The sequence below is a fragment of the Cololabis saira genome, chromosome 17 (genome assembly GCF_033807715.1).
Source record: "Cololabis saira isolate AMF1-May2022 chromosome 17, fColSai1.1, whole genome shotgun sequence".
In the NCBI taxonomy this organism is placed as follows: Eukaryota; Metazoa; Chordata; class Actinopteri; order Beloniformes; family Belonidae; genus Cololabis; species Cololabis saira.
In genome coordinates this window covers 18,644,633-18,662,751 of record NC_084603.1, presented here as the reverse complement: position 1 = coordinate 18,662,751, position 18,119 = coordinate 18,644,633, and the positions used below count along the sequence as shown (strand labels likewise).

At 39.4% G+C, this 18,119-nt stretch overlaps 1 protein-coding gene across 4 annotated transcripts in view; it reads right to left on the bottom strand.

The window, feature by feature from the left end:
- Positions 1-18,119, bottom strand: part of btaf1 (BTAF1 RNA polymerase II, B-TFIID transcription factor-associated) — a 48,597-nt gene that overhangs the window by 23,004 nt on the left and 7,474 nt on the right. For 3 of the 4 annotated variants that reach the window (XR_009784346.1, XM_061744780.1, XM_061744781.1), the window contains exons 6-19: positions 12,124-12,257; positions 11,911-12,037; positions 11,745-11,813; positions 11,534-11,623; positions 10,456-10,551; positions 10,179-10,355; positions 8,344-8,517; positions 8,133-8,257; positions 6,249-6,369; positions 6,049-6,153; positions 4,617-4,766; positions 2,829-2,971; positions 2,564-2,738; positions 1,034-1,237 (exon numbers count right to left, since the gene is read on the bottom strand). Coding sequence is in view for 3 of the 4 variants with exons in the window: in XM_061744780.1 (XP_061600764.1) it covers positions 1,034-1,237; positions 2,564-2,738; positions 2,829-2,971; positions 4,617-4,766; positions 6,049-6,153; positions 6,249-6,369; positions 8,133-8,257; positions 8,344-8,517; positions 10,179-10,355; positions 10,456-10,551; positions 11,534-11,623; positions 11,745-11,813; positions 11,911-12,037; positions 12,124-12,257 (1,890 nt within the window). In the remaining variant the exon portion in view is untranslated. The remainder of the gene's footprint in view (positions 1-1,033; positions 1,238-2,563; positions 2,739-2,828; positions 2,972-4,616; positions 4,767-6,048; positions 6,154-6,248; positions 6,370-8,132; positions 8,258-8,343; positions 8,518-10,178; positions 10,356-10,455; positions 10,552-11,533; positions 11,624-11,744; positions 11,814-11,910; positions 12,038-12,123; positions 12,258-18,119) is intronic. The other variant, XM_061744782.1, reaches the window with a different exon arrangement.

The window sequence follows — 18,119 nt, the reverse complement described above, 5'->3', positions numbered from 1 at the left end:
TCAAATTAAAAAATGTGTACCGGTATTAAGGATCTTCGTTATAACATTTCATCTCATTTTGGTCAATGAAAATTAAGTTTTTATTTTGTAATCTACATTTTAGCCTTTTTTTTTTTATATATATATATATATATATATATATATATATATATATATATATATATATTGCATTAGATATTTAATTATCATTATCGTCACATGAGCAGCATTTTCGTTGCGTCTCGTTTTCCTCAGGTGATGAAGGTTCGTTGGCGACGATATTTAGTCATAATTTTACTCCAGATTAAATATATTTATATTGTCTGCAACATCCATTAACCTACAAAGGCTAAAACCCCCTGGGTCACCTTTGCTGCGTGTCTTCCCCGTTCTCTCTCTCTACCCCTTTCCAGTCTGCATCTCAATAAAGGGCCACTAGAGCCCAAAAAAATCTTCCAGTCTTTGGGTCCAGCTATCATTTTAGTTTATTAGTTTTAGTCACGTTCATCCTCCTTTTAGTGGTGTCAAGTTTCAGTCGACTATAAGTCTGACCATTTTAGTCTTATTTTAGTCAAAGATTGTATTTAGCCAAACTCATTTTGCAATTCAAACAAGTTTATCATATTTTTATTATTATAGACTCAAGAATACATTCATTCCAGATACAGAAGACTCTAATTTAAGTTTATAACATTTATTTTTTTGCATTTCTCCCCATCTTTTGACGACACATTCTGTTTTCTTTTCCACGTCTATGGAAAACAAAATCTAAAACTTAAAAAATTTATATTAAGGATCTTTGTTAGAACATTTAGTCTTGTTTTTGTCAACCAAAATGAAGAGACATTTTAGCAGGTTTTTTTGTAATCTACATTTTAGTCTGGTTTTTATTCCTCTACGATATTGCATTTTATATTTAATTATCGTTATCGTCACATGACCAGCATTTTCGTTGCGTCTCGTTTTCATCAGGTGATAAAGGCTCGTTGACAACGATATTTAGTCATAATTGACGTAGACGAAAGCAACTTTAGAACTGTGTGTGTAGATTTACCAACTCGTTGGCCTGGTCGATGGTGAAAACAGAGCAGTTGACTCGATCTTCCACGTCTATCTGAGCCTCGGCCAGCAGAGCAATCAGCTGTTTGCACTCGTTCTGCATGCGCGTGAAGGGGATGGCGATCTCATCGTAGTACAAGTGTTCTGTCAGGATGGCCAGGAGACGAGGCTGCACCATGGACGACACCACCGGACAATCCTGGAACCAGTCAGAGAAAAATCATCAGCCTGAATATTAACACGTTATCTTCGTAAAACGGTTTGTTTTGTCGTCAATGTGTTGTTGTTCAGGGTCATCAGTCTGACTTTTTAATTATTGACAAAGGTGTTCCTCAAGGCTCCACATTGGTTCCACTTCTTTTATCTATTTTTATTAATGATTTGCTGAGTATCTGTTCTAATTGTCATACCCACTTATATACTGACGACACTGTTATAAAAAACCTCAAACCTTGATATATCACACATCCAGAACTCTTTACAGCTTGATTTTAATATGGTTCAAGATGGTCCCGTAAGAACAAACTCATATTGAACAAAAAGAAATCCTGCATGGTTTTTAGTACACGTCACCTCCGATCCCGATAATCTGATTTTCATATTTATTTTTCTGATGCATCTCTTGTTGATAAAGTCGACACATTCAAATATCTTGGACTGACCCGGAACTTACCTTTAAACCTCACATTGATTATACTGTTAAAAAAGCACATGGCTGTCTCGCTTCACTTTACTGTTCATCAACTGTTTCACACTTAATGTCAGAAAAAAGTTAATTTCTCAACTCCTACTACCACTTGTTGATTATGCAGATATTGTTTATCAAAATACTCCAGATACCCATCTTAAACCTCTGACTGTTTTATTCAATTCATTTTGTAGATTTGTGTTACATTGTCCTTCAGAACATCATTGTTTTATGTTTGATTCATTGAACTGGTTTCAACCCAAATCTAGACGGCTGTTTCACTGACTTCAGTTCCTTTTTAAATGTGTTTATTTTCACCGTCCTCCATATTTAAAAGAACTCATGATTCTATATAACTCTCCACACTCACTCAGACATATGAATTTTCCTTTTTTCTTTGTTCCTAGAATTTTAAAAAGAGGTTGGTAAAAGATCATTTCATTTTAAAGCTCCATCAGATTGGAATAATCTTCCTCTCTTTTTGCGTTCTATTACCTCTTTTCATTGTTTTAAGTTGTCATTAAACTCTCATCTTAAAACAATTATTTTTTGTCCTTTTTTCTATTTATTTATTTATTTATTTTTCCCTCTGGTATGTTATATTTATCTCATTGTTCCGGTTATTAGTCTATTTTGTAACTAGACTTATGTGGGTAGGGGTTGTGTGTGGGAGGGTGAGCAAGATGTCTGTCTGTTTTATGTCATGTATGTCTGTACTGTAATGTGATTTATTGTAATGTTTGTTTTCTTGGGACCCCCTTGAAAATGAGATGTTACATCTCAAGGGGCGACCCTTTAATAAATTCTGTTTCAGACTAAATCTGTGCCGATCTTCACCTTCTGCTGAGCCGCCCACTCACACAGCACCAGGGACACGGCGATGCGCTGCAGCGCCGACTTGGAGTTGAGGTGGAAGAGCAGCAGCTGGCCCAGAGACTCGGCCGGCCGGATCTCCTGAGACGCAGCGTTGAGCTGCGGGTCGCAGATGCAGCGACACAACGCCCCCAGCAGCCTGGAGTACAGGAGGAGAGGAAAGGAAAAACAGTCAACTATTTACAAACTCTTAAATTAAACCTGAATCCGTGTCAGAACTGGATCTTACTTGGCAGACATGAGTCGAGCTCGGATCACGACGTAATCCCTCGTCACCGGGTCGTCCGTCACAGTCTCAGCACCCGCTATGTATTCCTGCATCGTTTCCTTCACCTGATTGTTGCCTAGACGCGCTTTTGTACCGGCCTTATCCTGTTGCATTGGAGAAAAAAAAACATAAAACAATTAGTTGAATAAAAACAAAATAATTGTGTCATAAAGGTTCTTTTAAGAGCCAGAATAAGGAAGAGCGATGGCAGCGTTAATGTTTGTCATCTCTGCATCACATACAGGACTGTCTCAGAAAATTTGAATATTGTGATAAAGTCCTATATTTTCTGTAATGCAAAAATGTCTTACATTCTGGATTCATTACAAATCAACTGAAATATTGCAAGCCTTTTATTATTTTAATATTGCTGATCATGGCTTACAGCTTAAGAAAACCCAAATATCCTATCTCAAAAAATTAGAATATTCTGGGAATCTTAATCTTAAACTGTAAACCATAATCAGCAATATTAAAATAATAAAAGGCTTGCAATATTACAGTTGATTTGTAATGAATCCAGAATGTATGACATTTTTTTTTTTTTATAAATTGCATTACAGAAAATAAAGAACTATCACAATAATCTAATTTTCTGAGACAGTCCTGTAAATTCCAAATTAATTTGGCAAATGCAAAGCAAACAAGCCCCCGGTTATTTTTGCTCAGTTGAGTCAGACTTTACGAGGGAAAAAAGAAAAATGCAGCCATTACATCACATTCTGGCCTGAATGTGCTGCTTCTGTAAATATCTATTCCTCCTGACTGTTCTGCTTCTTTGGCTCGACTGAAAACACCATGACTTCACAATAGTCGTTAGTCACCTAGCAACCATTGTGAGCTTCAGTGAAAGCGTGAAGCTTGAAGAAGTCTAATATTGTATGAACACTATCAAGGAAGAAGTCAAGTCAAGCTTAATAGACTGTTTGATACAGGTGATAAATGTGACAGATGCTCTTTATCACCTGCTAACCATACACATATCCTGCCCAAAGCTGTGTTCATTTTGGTAATCTTTCTATAATACTCTCTCAAAAGCCCTTAATAAACCGCTGGTTTCTAGCCCTTTAATCTCTATTTTTGGTGTACCTTTTAATAGTTTTACTAAGAAGGAGATCAATATAATTGCTTTTTCCTCTCTTGTAGCTCGTATTTTACTTCAATGGAAGGACCAAAAACCTCCATCTCCCAATTCTTGGTTGAAAGACCTGATGTCCTTTTTATATTTAGAGAAAATTAAATACAGTATTAGGGGTTGCTCTGATAAGTTTTCTCATATTGGGGACTTATTCTTTCTTTTGTTAATTCTTTGGCATCCTTGGAAGATTAATTTAATTTAATTATAGGGAAGTATGATAATGCTAACCATTTCTATTTTATTTTTATTTAGGGTTCCTCTTATGTCTATTTATTTCATTTCATTTTATTATTATTTTTGTTGTTGTTTTGTGTGTCCTGTATTTTATTACTTTATTTTCCTATTGTCTTCAGTCAGAGTTTGATTTGTAATGGGTACTTACTTTGGGACTTGTTTATAATTATGTATTTTATAGTGTGTGTTTTGGGGGGTTTGTTATGTTAAGTTTTGTGTCTTTATTTACTTTTTTTGTGTGTGTGGTAAAATATAAAACGGGGTAATTTATGGAATCCTTTTAAAAATGTTTGTGTAATATGCATTACATCGATACCCAATAAAGAAACACATGGGTGGAAATGATTAAAGTGACATCTCCAGATTAACAGTGCTACCTTGCAGCGGGCCTTGACCTCCAGCAGCATGTTCAGGTCTATGGGGATGTGGGACGCCTGCATCATGAGACACAGCCAGGCTCCCATCCAGGGACAGCTGGCTGCAACCACGTACTGGTGGGGGGCCTGAGACAGCAGCTCCATCCACACCTGCACACGCAGGAAAAAACAGGAAATACAGTCAAACTAGATCTCCTCCACACAGGATTTAGTTCCAGGTAAATTAACTCAATAGAGGGAATGCTGAGTGTCGGAAAGACTGAGTGTCGGAAAGACTGAGTGGCAGAAAGACTGAGTGGCAGAAAGACTGAGTGGCAGCGTAAACTTTCAGTTTGAGCAACTGGAAAACATCTAAAATGGGAAAAAGCTGTTGTGCGATCGACTGTACTCATAGATTAAGCAAGAAATCTGAGTTATTGTTTTACAGACTGATGAAAAATAAGCTTAAGAGAGACAAATGGATCGCTGCAATTCACAGAAACAACTGGATTCCAGGCACCGAAACGTGGATTTGTGGTTCCCATTTTGTATCAGGTAATGTTGGATTTTTGGGTAGCTAACGTTAAACGGTCAAATCATAAAGTTCGGTGTCCTCATCACTTTAATTTCACCAACAAATCCTGCCTTGAAGTCGGACCAAGCGTCAACACTTTTGTATGACTTCAAGGTTTGCTTTGTGTATTTCCCCGGCGTAGAAATTAAGTACATATAAATATCAGGAAACCAAATATTAATGTCCATGGACCACTGGTTCTTGGTAACTGTACCAAATATTAATGTCCATGGACCACTGGTTCTTGGTAACTGTACCAAATATTAATGTCCATGGACCACTGGTTCTTGGTAACTGTACGGGTCACAAGTCCAACTGACGCTAATTTAAGACGATAATCCCGGCTGTTATTCCGTCTTCTCCACTAGTTGCAGACATTTTTACCACTCAGTAGCCCCTTTCACACAGCCAGTTCGAGGCGGGAACGTTGCGCCTTTAAGCCGCCTCGCTGTTCTGTGTGAAAGTCACGGAGGCGGAATGGGGGGGCCAAGTGGCCCCACCAATAAGCCGGCAGCGGAGGTAGTCACAGAGCCGAAACGGGGTCTGTGTGAATGACACAGCCGGCATGCCGGGGCCAGCCGGGGCCAGCGCTGACGCTGTCGTCACGCCTCTGATTGCGGAACGCCGGCATGCTGTGTGAATTTACAGACGGGAGCGGCGTTATGCCGGCGTTGTATGGTTCTGTGTGAACCAACAAAGGCGGCGTATTGGCAGGACTTCTTTACACCAATATTGCGGAATCTCTGTGTGAAAGGGGCTAGTGTGAATAAGGGGGCGTAAGTGGGAAAGTGACGTCAATGCAGACTCTATTCATGGTGAGAAAGTTAGCAGAAGAGTTCATTTTATTCATCAAACGCTGACTTTTCCCACACAACGAACCTTATGTATCAGTTCAAGAATATCCTCGTTGCTCTCCAGAATACAGGACTGAAAGATGTGGCGCAGCATGTCTTGTAAAATGGGATTAATCCACATGGCACAACTCTGAGGGACAGAAAAACCAAAAATACAGCTTTTAAAGAAATGTAAAAGAGTTAACATGTAATTTTATATGAATATTGAGTCATTGTGGGGTTTACCTGGTCAGCTTTGGACAGCAGGGTGTAAAGGGTTTCCAGCGCTGCTCTTCTTACCGACGATATCGTGTGTCTCAAGAACGGCCAAACCCGAGGAACGAGGACAGTCAGGGACTGCTGCATACTAGAGAATAAATGTACATTTATACAAAATGGTAATGACCATGAAACTTCATTAAACACAATCATTATCCAACACTAAACTGACAGCAGAATATTGATGCCAACAACTGTAGCTGGTAGAGGAACAAATCATTCCAGTTTTTGATGATGATTTATGTCAAAATGAATTCTTGCTTGAAAAGAATTACAGTCCGGACAACATTATAAATATACAAATGACAAGAAATCTGAAGAGAAGTGGAGCAGTCTACATAGAGTCAAGTGAAAATTACACCAGATCAGGAAATATAAAGAAAGATTGAAAAAAACGAAACATTAATCTATTAACGAGTCTTAATCAGCTAAGTGATTAGAGGGGAGCACCAAAAGATGCATTTTGTCATTAATTAAAAAAGCTAAAAGAAAATGTAATGGATGCTTTAGTAAAGAGAAAAGGTTGCTGGAGAGATAAAGGAAAAACACTTAAAATGTATTTTATGTTTCAATTCCAACCCTCCCCCCTTGTGCTGCCTGCAGGCCAGTGCAGCAGCACTGAATAATTATCACATCATTGGAATAATATAATACAAATTATGATGAATTATTATTCATTAGCCTGAGTCTGGAGGGTTGAACGTCTTCTGCTGCGTCTGCAGCCGAAAGGGGAAGACGCTGGAGCTCATTAGATGTAACTACTACTCTGTTGGTGCGGACGACTTCTTCCCGCCTGACTGAAACTGTAATTTGTAACGGTGAAACTTAATCCGTGAAGATTTCCAATCAGGTGATCAGATCGTCACAAATGTTCTTTTTCTCTCATCAAGGTTTTTCACCCAACACACCAGTAAACTTTGGAAAAGAAAGATAAGTGGAAGGCAATAAAAGTAGTAGAACGTGAGCATCTCCATGAAAGCCCAAGCTCTGGCAGCATTCAGGTGTGTTGACATAAATGAAATTGTTCCTGCCAAATAATCTAGAAAACATTATTAAAGCCATTTCCAAACTATTTGGGGTCCACACTGCAAAAACCCCAAATCTTAAGAATATTTGTCTTATTTCTAGTTAAAATGTCTCATTTTTAGTAAAAGAAAAAAAAAAATCTCATTACACTTAAAACAAGACTCATCACTGGAAAAAACAACAATTTTCACCTGTTTCAAGTAGATTTTCACTTACTACTTGAAACAGGTGAAAATTGTTGACTCTTGTTTTAAGTGTAATGAGATTTTTGACTAAAAATGAGACATTTTAACTAGAAATAAGACAAATATTCCTGGTAAGATATTGAGTTTTTGCAGTGCACTGGTCCCAACCAATCAAAGATTTATTTGTGTGTTAATAGTTGCATCTGAACAAGCTGCAGTCACTGAATCCGCCATCAACTCTAAACTCAAACAAACATATTCAAGAGTCAAATGTGAAGCTCGGTCCACAGATAAAGCTAGGCTGAAAGTGGGTCCCACAAACAGGACAATTATTACAAATCTATGGCTGAAAGACTGAAAAAACAAAGAATCAAGGTGATAAAATGGCCCAAAATGGTCCAAGTCCAGACGTAAACACGGCTGAAATAAAATAACTTAAATAATGTTTCTATTTACCTCATTTCAAAACCAAGTAAGAACTAGATAAGAAAAACACAACCTTGTTACTTTTGAAATGTCTAGAATTGAAAATCTGTTGCAGGTTTTAGTCTTAAATCTCAACATAGAATCTCTTTAAAGTTTACAATTATTCAAATGGTTAAAAACTGCCAACTATTCAGTGTGCTGTCCAGAGACTGACCTGCACTGCCGGACCTGTGGATACGTCAGCAACGAGGACAACAGCGTCATGATGCTGTTGGTGGAGGCGGTCAGGTCGTCCAGGTCCAACAAAGCGTCCCAGAGTGTGTTAACGATGAAGGGGACCTGACAGATAAACGTTTTACAGATTAAATTAAAAACACCTTCAGAACAAGGAGAACTAACATGCCTGAGAACGTGTGCCCACGTACATCACACTGAGGAGAACTAGTCTGTCCCCGAACCTTGCTGGTCAGAAGCTTCACCAGTCCGTCCACCACGGGGATCAGAGATGAAGCTGCCACGGCCCGGACGTCGTCGTCCAGGTCCTGCAGGCCCTCGGTGACGGCAGGGAGAACCCGGGGCAGCAGGACGGTGATCAGGTCCTGAGACGACAGAGGGAACAGAAACGATCAGATACAAAGATGCTTTAGTATATCCAATATAATCGAAAAATACAGAACATTAGTGTGATACAAAACTATACAGGACTGTCTCATAAAATTAGAATATTGTGATAAAGTTCTTTATTTTCTGTAATGCAATTAAAAAAAAAAAAAAAAAAAAAAAGTCATCCATTCTGGATTCATTACAAATCAACTGAAATATTGCAAGCCTTTTATTATTTTAATATTGCTGATTATGGCTTACAGTTTAAGATTCCCAGAATATTCAAATTTTTTGAGATAGGATATTTGAGTTTTCTTAAGCTGCATGCACATAACCAATCAGATTGCAGGATTTCACCTTTCCATTTTCTAATGGTCTTTTTATGTCTCAGAGAGAGCAGGGAGTGAGGGATCATGGGTAGTTGATGTGGCTCTTTGCAGTAACACAGTAACCACTTGTGGCTCTTAGCCTGTGACTGGTTGGCCACCCCTGCTTTAGTACAAGGTCAAGAGGAAAGACATTCCTCCTCAACGAGTGCATGTGCTCACAAACTGGAAGGGGAAAAGAAAAAGAAAAGGCTTCTTTTCCATCAACACCACAATCAGGCATGCAAACAAGTCAGGGGTGAAGAAGGTGAGAAGGATACGAGAGCTGGGACCCGCTGGGGGGTCCGGGGTTTTACTCCACCCCAGTTTTTTTTTTTTTGGGAAAATCAGTTTCCAAATGCTTATATCTTATTTCTTTTAGGTTTACTCTAGTGGTGGTCACAAGCAAAATTACAAGATTGCGCAAAAATTACACAGTATGAATGTATTAAGTGCAAATGTGTAATATGTAATAACTGCTCAGGGGTCATGTTCTGGGTATGGGTCTCTGTAAAGCGTCTAGAGACAACTCTGTTGTATTAGACGCTATATAAATAAAATTGAATTGAAATGTATCTTTACATGTTCACATATGTTGCTTAAACAGACGAGATGGACAACCTGCAGCACGCACGCGCAAGCCTCAGGGCAGGCTCTAGTCGGAATGAAATATGTTTTACAAATGGTTAAGTGATAGTCATGAGCATCGCTGTGGCTTTGTCCTGAAATGCTTGATGTGTCACCCACATCAACAAACTGAAAGAAGGGCAGAGACACAAAATGTTATGGGAGGTTTGAAAAGGTTATTTCTCTTGTAACATCTATCGTTAGCATCAGAGTCCTCCACGTTGACATGAACCCCCGCAAAACGGTTGAAACGCGCGAACCGCTTCTTCTTCGTCTCCTTTTATAGCGGATTGCCTGATTTAGCTTTCCCCTGACGTCAAGGAAGGTGTCCGGAAAGATACAAACGACGCTTCAGAAACCATAAACACCCCTCTAGCTATGGTTATGGCGGTGAATTGAGAGTTCAGTCCTCTGCTCCGTGCATATAACTCCATACCGCTCCACAGCTCCGCGCACCCCCCACCAAAATATTTTCTCATTGGTTCTACACGATTCACGTGGATGACCTATTTTGATTTCAAAGTGGCGAATTTCGCCGAAAGGTGAGGGATTTGCATGCCTGCACGATTTATATTTATGAGCATATGCTGTTCACATTAAATACATTGTAGAACGGTGCTATGATTGTTTAACAGCTGATGTTAAAGCACAGAGAGCTCTGGTACCTGCCGGACGGCCAGGGCGTACTTGATCCCCAGTAAACCTCCATGTCGGACCTCCCACTGATCCTCCTTCAGCAGCTTCAGTAAAACGTCCACCGTCATAGAAACACCCGTCTCGTTCATGTGGCGCAGCGCCACGCCGAGCGTCTGGGCACACGTTTCCCTGACCGGAGCCACCACCTGAAAACCAAAACATGGGTGGGAATGGAACTCACTTCAAGGTTTGAGAATACTCAGAGATTCTGCTCAGTTCTCCCAAGACAAAACAAACGGCACATACCTCGTCAGATACAAAATCACCAAAACGATCCAAAGCAAAGACACACAGGAGACGGATGACCAGATCTTCTATCCATTCCTGATGCTGTCGCGACATCTAAACCAAAATATCAGGACAAGATGTGTCATATTCAACTCCCAGCAAGTTGCAAAAAAAAAAAAAAAAGACAACCCCAAGTTAATTTCACTTGGGGGGCTTATCAAGTACCATATTTTTGCGACCATTAGGCACATATAAACGTCTTATTTATTAATTTTTTTTAAATGTGACGCGCGCCCAATGATACAATTCGCCCATTGTATTATTGTAAAGGCTGATTTATGGTTCCCCGTTACACCGACGCAGAGCCTACGGCGTAAGGCTGCGTCGGTGTAACCCGGATCCATAAGGTGGACGTAATTGAGGCCACGTCGGCTGCCGCTCAGTCAGTCGGCGGGCTCCGTCGTTTACTGTTGAAGGATTGTAGATGCGTGGGCTGACGTGTCTGCTGGTTGGACTGTTGTTCAGTCTTTTGCAAAAGCCGGCATCATTTCCGAGGGGCCGTACGGGACGGAAAGTGACTCGGCTGCTCAGCGGCCAGAGAGCTGCGGGCTCTGCCCGTCGCAGCTGATCAGTTCTCCCGGCCTCATTGATCAGTTCTCCCGGCCTCATTGATCAGTTCTCCCGGCCTCATTGATCAGTTCTCCCGGCCTCATTGATCAGTTCTCCCGGCCTCATTGATCAGGCTCGGATGAATGCAGAAACGGAGGATGAAGATTTCGATGGGTTTGATTAATGTTATAACTTAAATAAAGTACAACCAAACTAAGTTTTGCTCCCGCTTTATTTTTAATTTATTCTTTTTCCCGCTCTATTTGTGTGTTGTTGTGCGTGCGTGCGTGCGTGCGTGCGTGCGTGTGTTGTAAGGCGGCGCTCCGTGTGTGTAGACGGCGCCTTTTCGGTTGGTGCGCCGTGTGTGTTTTCAATCCAAAAATGACACAAAAAAACTGAGGGTGCGGCTTTCCACACGGCGCGCCGAATGGTCGCGAAAATACGGCATTATTGAATTTGAAAAGCTCATGTTTTGATTGAGACCCACCTGTTTCCCCGTGCTTCCCACCAGCTTCCCGCCGTCGGCTCCGTGAGACTTGATGATTTCTCTCAGACCGGTGCCGGCACCGTGACGAACCTGGAATCAATCGCATCAACGATCATGTTGTAATTCAGCTCTTAAAGAAATTATTACGGTGTTCAGGGACTTAATTCAACTCCACGTTCAAGCAAATCATTTCCAGGCGGCTTGTCCTCACCTCCCATGAAGGATTGAAGAGGTCGTTGCAGAGTTCTTCACAGAAACTCTCTAACGGCCATTCTTGGATCTAAAAGATGAAGAAACACAAGATCACTTGTATCATAGAAACCCAACTAAAAAGGACTTGAAACCAGTGATTCACTCAGCCGTTTTTAACTCCTTACCTCGTCCAGACTGGAGTTATCAGGAACGTTATCAATTAAGACTTTATTCTGCGTAGCTGGCTGGTCGATAACTACGTTGGTTGTTTTCCTTCGCTTCTCCTCGGGTTCACCTTCAAAACTGTCATTACTAAAAAAGACAAAATAAAGACACTGAGTAAAACTAAAGCGGATGTTAACCGAATCCTCGGGAGGTAAAATATCCTTTAGCCGTACCTCTTTTCATTGGGATCCATGTCCCGAGATCTTTGTTTAGCCACTAACTTAGCCATCCTCTTGGCTTTATTCTTCTGACGACTGCTCATGCCGGGCCGGAACTCGGAGTCGATCAGCTCAGCAGCTTGAATGGTCTGGAAATAAAAACAGTTGAGGTTGAAATAAAAATCTAAAACATTACACACACACAAAAAAATATATATTGGTTGCGCTATGATTTCAAGATCCGAATCGATTCCGATATTGATTTGGGTTACCGGTAGTGTTATTAAAACAGTTTTTTGAGTTGTTGCATGAATTATATGACTGTAGTTCTGCAACATATTAACACTAGTATTATATTGAGATTCAACAGCAAGTATTGCAGCTAATGATGCTGTAAGGACCAATCAGCTCCCAGAATGCTGATAGAACTGCTTTCAGAAACATCGTGTGGGTCAGAATTACCAAACAGATCCAGGGAGGAAACAGACGTATAAAATTGATTTTATTTTTTCCCACATTCCGTTTGTATTTTTTTTCCATTTTTGGTCTATTTCGATTTAAAATTTTTGGAGAATTTGGTTTTTAGCATTTTATGCTAATGTAACCACAAGAGTCAAGACAGTATATAAAGTAATGAAATATAGACAACTTGTGCAATTATAACTGAAAACTAACTGAAAATGTTTTCATACTTTTAAACATATTTAAAGCCAAAAACATGGCTTTAAATTAAAACTTTCTTTTTGGGGATAAACAAAAAACAAATACCAAAAGTTATAATGTAATAATTTAGGAAGGAAAAAAAAAAAAAAAGTAGGAATTGATTTTTTTAGGAATATGAGAATCGATTTAGAATCGGAAAAATCGATTATTTTTTTTCAACACAGGCCTATTGAAAACCTTTCATCATGTTTCAGTGGTTCTTGAAGGTAGAGCTCCAAAAGAGCCAAACAATGCTGGAATCAGACTGAATTTAATATAAATTTCCAAGCAGACATCGTGTCCAAACCAGCCTTTGTGATGCCGTGTAACCGGCCACGGGTCATAATCATGATTAAAGATCATAAAACTTCACACCAGAGTTGTCCGTTGCCGTAATCTATACTGTTTTTCCTATCAGACAACGTTTCCCACACAATTAGAATAATTGGCATCCTCGTCAGTTAGTTTTGTTGCTGCCACTTACTGAACAGACTCTACTAAAGTAAACAGCCAACAGATCTGGGTCACATTTATTGCCCTAAACTTGAAGAGCAGTGATTGTTAGTGTAATCCAGCTACATGAGGAGTTCCTGCAGTGATATCTGCAGCACAGTGGGGACAGCAGCTGGGAGTATCAGGGTTCGTCACATCAAAGTGCTGCACAAAGCTCTACTGAAAAAAATGGCATTTAACCGAAACTGCAAAAGAAAAAAAAATCCTTAAAGTTTTCAAAAAGGTCCATATTTATTTTGACAGAGTGAGAACAATCTTCTGCATCTGCAAACGTGACTGAAAACCCTAATGTGCACGTCAGGCCAGTGGTTTCAGGGTAAAGCCCCTTTGGCGTCGCCAAATTCCCCACTGTGATTATCACCCCAACATTGGCATAGAGCCCGTCCTTAAACCAACTAACACGGCTGGGTATCAAGTACCGGTACCCCCCCCCCAGGAACATGTTTCTAGGGTACACACTAACACGGGTCAGGTATGAGCCCCAGACAGATCAGTGGGTTGAGCAGGAACACCCTAAACAGAAACTACTGCCCTGGTGCAGCCAGACAAACACGCAGTAGAGCCGTCATGTCACTAGATAAAGGGCCAGTCCCAGTCCCCCCCTAGTCCTACTTTTCAGTCCTACCCCTAAATTTTGCGCGTTCCCGTGAGGGTAGTGTCCCAATTCCTCTTTGCATGTAGGGCTAGTGGACATAACGAGGGCTAGTGTGTATGAATCTAGCCCTTCAGAGGGATTTCAGATGCTGACTCGTTGACCGAGGGCCAGAAAAATGTCCCAGAATGCTTTACGTCATCATTTGCAGACTGAATCAAAAAAACATGGCAGACATTTCTAATTTTTAGTGAATAAAAAATATTTGTAGTTAGTTTCTGCATAAAAATGCGTTTTGATTCCATTTCTAGCGAGAAATATATATTTTACTTTCATAATATTCACTCAGTGAATGTACATAATCACTCGCTTGGTCATTGTTGCGAAGTCTTTTCAGATCTCGCCAGAATAAAGGCTGATTTTTGGTTCTGCGTTACACCAACGCAGAGCCTACGCCGTAGGTTACGCGGCGACGCGCGCCATACCCTACGCCGTAGGCTCTGCGTCGATTTACCCTGGAACCATAAATCGCTGGCGGCTCTTCTCATCTCCGAAAACATCAGAGCAAATTTGGTAACAGGCGTTATTTGGATAAACTGAGCCCAGGTTGGGGATCTTAACGGTTACTTTTACGTCTGAAAAAATATTAAAACTTAATAAAGTGGCATATTAACAGCGCTACAGCTGAAATTAAAACAGTTTTTATCTCTGGGCTTCCTGATATGGTGTGACGTTTGTGCAAACGTAACTACGCAGTCGCTTACGTACCCGAACGTAAACCACGCAGTGACGTAGCAAGTGGTGTCCCAATCCCTAGGGAACATTACAAGGGCCTACACCTGTGGCTTCATTTTTAGGGCTAGTGGTAGAAAGTAAGGGGTGTATTGGGATTGGCCCACAGCCTCCTGATTCCTTTTCTTTCTTTCAACTCTGCTTCAGGCGCTGAAGAGTCAACAATTGTGTTTACGTTACATTATTTCGCAAAAGAAAATAGCATCTCTGATTTGGTGAATAAGGTAGCTCTGCATTGACCTGTGTTTTTCTACTAACCATAACTCTCCATACGTCATGGGAGACTTCTCAAAACAAAATATCTTCATCATCATTGTTATTTTCTGCTACAGCTGGTGAGAAAATGTAACCAGACTGATTAAGTAGCAACATTGTATCATTGGAGCCAAAAACAGCTGGAAACTCGGTTCTGACTACTTTAGATTAACCGGTTACGTCACATTTAGTTCTGCCAAAGACGTGGAATTTAGCAAAGTGTTTCCATTACACTTTTGTGATAAAGTGGATTATTGAAATGCCTGAAAAAAACACCTCCTGGAAGAATAAAGAGGTTTAGAAAGTCATTTCAAAATTAGTCTTGTTTCCATTACAGGATTTCTTCTTTGATATTTGGTTTTGCGCAAATCTAGGGGTAATGGAAACACAAATAGTTACACCCTTTGAACGTACACTGCCTGGCGCGGGTTAACACGACTTCTACATCCAGGGAAAGGAACTTATCCAAGAATGTCCCAACTCTGCAATGACACACGACAGAAAACTGCTACATGCTTCAACATGAAGATGCTTTTCTCTAGAGAAACTATTAAAAATCACATGAGCAATGCCACAAACCTTCACTTGACTAGAGTATTGTGTCCACAACTCAACTCAGGAGTGGGCCATTGTTTTTGTGTGCGTAGTGCTGAAGTCACAGTTCTCACAATATTTGCACATTTACACAGCTATAGTCAGAGTAGTGTATTAAAAAAAAAAAAAAGACTCGAGATGGCAATGTCTGTTACGTTGGAAAAGCTTTTCATAAAACTTATGCGATTAGAGGTAAAGCACAAGAATTCGAAGAAGTATGGACACCTTTAATGGATTTTCTAAAGCAACAATAGAAAATTATATAAATATATATAAATCAAGTGTGACAATTTTTGTTTGTTTGTGAGGCTATTTTTTTCCATTTATTTAATTTTTATTTTTTTTTGTTTTTTCCATTTAATTTTTTCCATTTAATTTTTTCGTTTTTCCATTTCTTTTTTTAGTTTTTTTATTTTAGTTATTTTATTTTTCCCGTTTATTTTTTTCTGTCTTGTTTTGTTTTTGTTTGTGTGGACACAGCAGGACCTGCTTGCATTTTATTGGACAATAATATGATACTTGCTGATTGCTTTGTTTTTTTTTTGTACATTTATATTGAAACTTAATAAAAATATTGTTCAAAAGATCAGACTTTGGCACTCTTGTTTTTAAACAGCATTTTCACACCGAAAGGATGCTGCTGCCATTTAAATTAATGGCCAAAACTGTAAGCCAAGCTTTTCTTGTTTGGTCTGTAAAGTTGCCAGGAACACAGCCCTTCAAAGTTCAGCATTCTGGACAAGTGTTATACGTTTTAAAGCGTCTGAGTGGCTGCCAAATACATTTCGGCAGCCAAACATTTACTTGGACGGACCACGGCAGTAATGTGAATGAGGCTGTAACATTAAAAGGCCCTTTTCACAAACTAAATCATAAAAAAAAAGGGAAACAAAAACAACTTCACACTTCCTACGACTGGGAAGTGTTTAACCGTTTGGTGGGGCCGGTTTACTGCAGTGACACATTGCAGTAAACTAATTGAATGATTCTTCTTAGTGGAAATACTAAATTTTAGAAAGCATAAAGTACGAACAACAATGAAAAGCATGTTCATGTGGAACTGTGGAGACTCTGTTTAATTTCCTGCTCCAAACTGTTCCAAAGTAATAACATAAATCTGTTTAAAAAGAAATACAAAAAATTATTTATAAACAGGTATATGGAAGAGGAAATGGGTTAACGAGGAGTGTGAATTAAATAAAATAGGGAAAAAAATTGTATGTTATACTTGCTTAAGATACGTTTAGATATTTATGTAGTATATTATATGTTGAGAGGGATGGATATAATTATGTAATATATTAATTGGGTATGTAGTACATATACACGAATCCAGCAAAAACCGAAGTTGAGCGGCCGCCATTACTGCGGTGGCGGCTCCCTGCCAGGCTCTCTTAATGTATTTGTATCATCGGAAAACTTCTGTCCCGACGCGTGCATTTGTTTTGATAGTGAATGAAGACGGGACGGACTACTTTTCTGTTTCACCAAGTGAACAGATGGAACGCAAAAAAAAAGATGTTAAACTGCTGGAAAGGAACTGGAATTTACCGGGATACCTTAAACAAGGAAGCCAGGGAGCGGTATATGGAGAAAATAATGATTATTAACGGTCTGGATCCATATGAAATCCCTACTAAAGAGTGGAGCTCCTCGTCGGAGCGCCACTCTTTAGTAAGGATTTACTGCCGCAGTTCTGCACAACCCACGTCTTAGGCTACCTTGTTTACCTTTGGTAAATGTTTGACTCGCCATGTGTTTCAATAAATTATTATAATAGTACAACATACAGTACATGTTTTGTATCACTCTTCTCTTTTCTTTTCTTTTTTGACTGCTATATTATGCTGAAGAGGCTCCGAGGCGTGAGCAATATTTTTGTTTTCCTCGTGAGATTATTTTTTTCCTCTGCAGCTACAAATAGAGTTGATATTTTTTCCTCAACAAACTAGTTTTATCTGCAGATTGGGGTTATGTATGTATGTATTCTGTATCATCCGGAGCTGAGATAGTTCTGCCCTTCAATTAGAGACCTGTAATTGCGTTTTTTTTTGTCATCGGACGCAATAAAATATTCTTGGACACCTAAAATAAAACAAAACATAAACAGGTGGGTTTTTTTTTTTTTAAATCACGTAGCCTTTCCATAATGATTAAATTTTGCGCTGCTAGCTTGCCAACGTCAGCACACGTAACGTATGCTATATTACAGTGTTTAATCATACACTCCCTTATCTCCCTATTCATCTATTCTTTCCTGCTTATCGCTCAAACAAATTAATATTTATAAATTAACATCAGCACTAATTTAAGATACCTTCATTATTTATGGAAGGCCACTGTCTAACATCATCAATCCAGCTATAATGATGCTGTAGAGCGTCAAGTTACAATAACAGCGGTGCGGTGGCAGATTGACACCTGCCACCGCAGCAATATTATTTAGTATTTTCTAGATATTGATATAATATTTATATTTTCTATATACTTATGTGGATAATTATGTAATAATAGGCATGTTTACGGAGTATTTATATAGATTATATTTATATGGATATTGTGT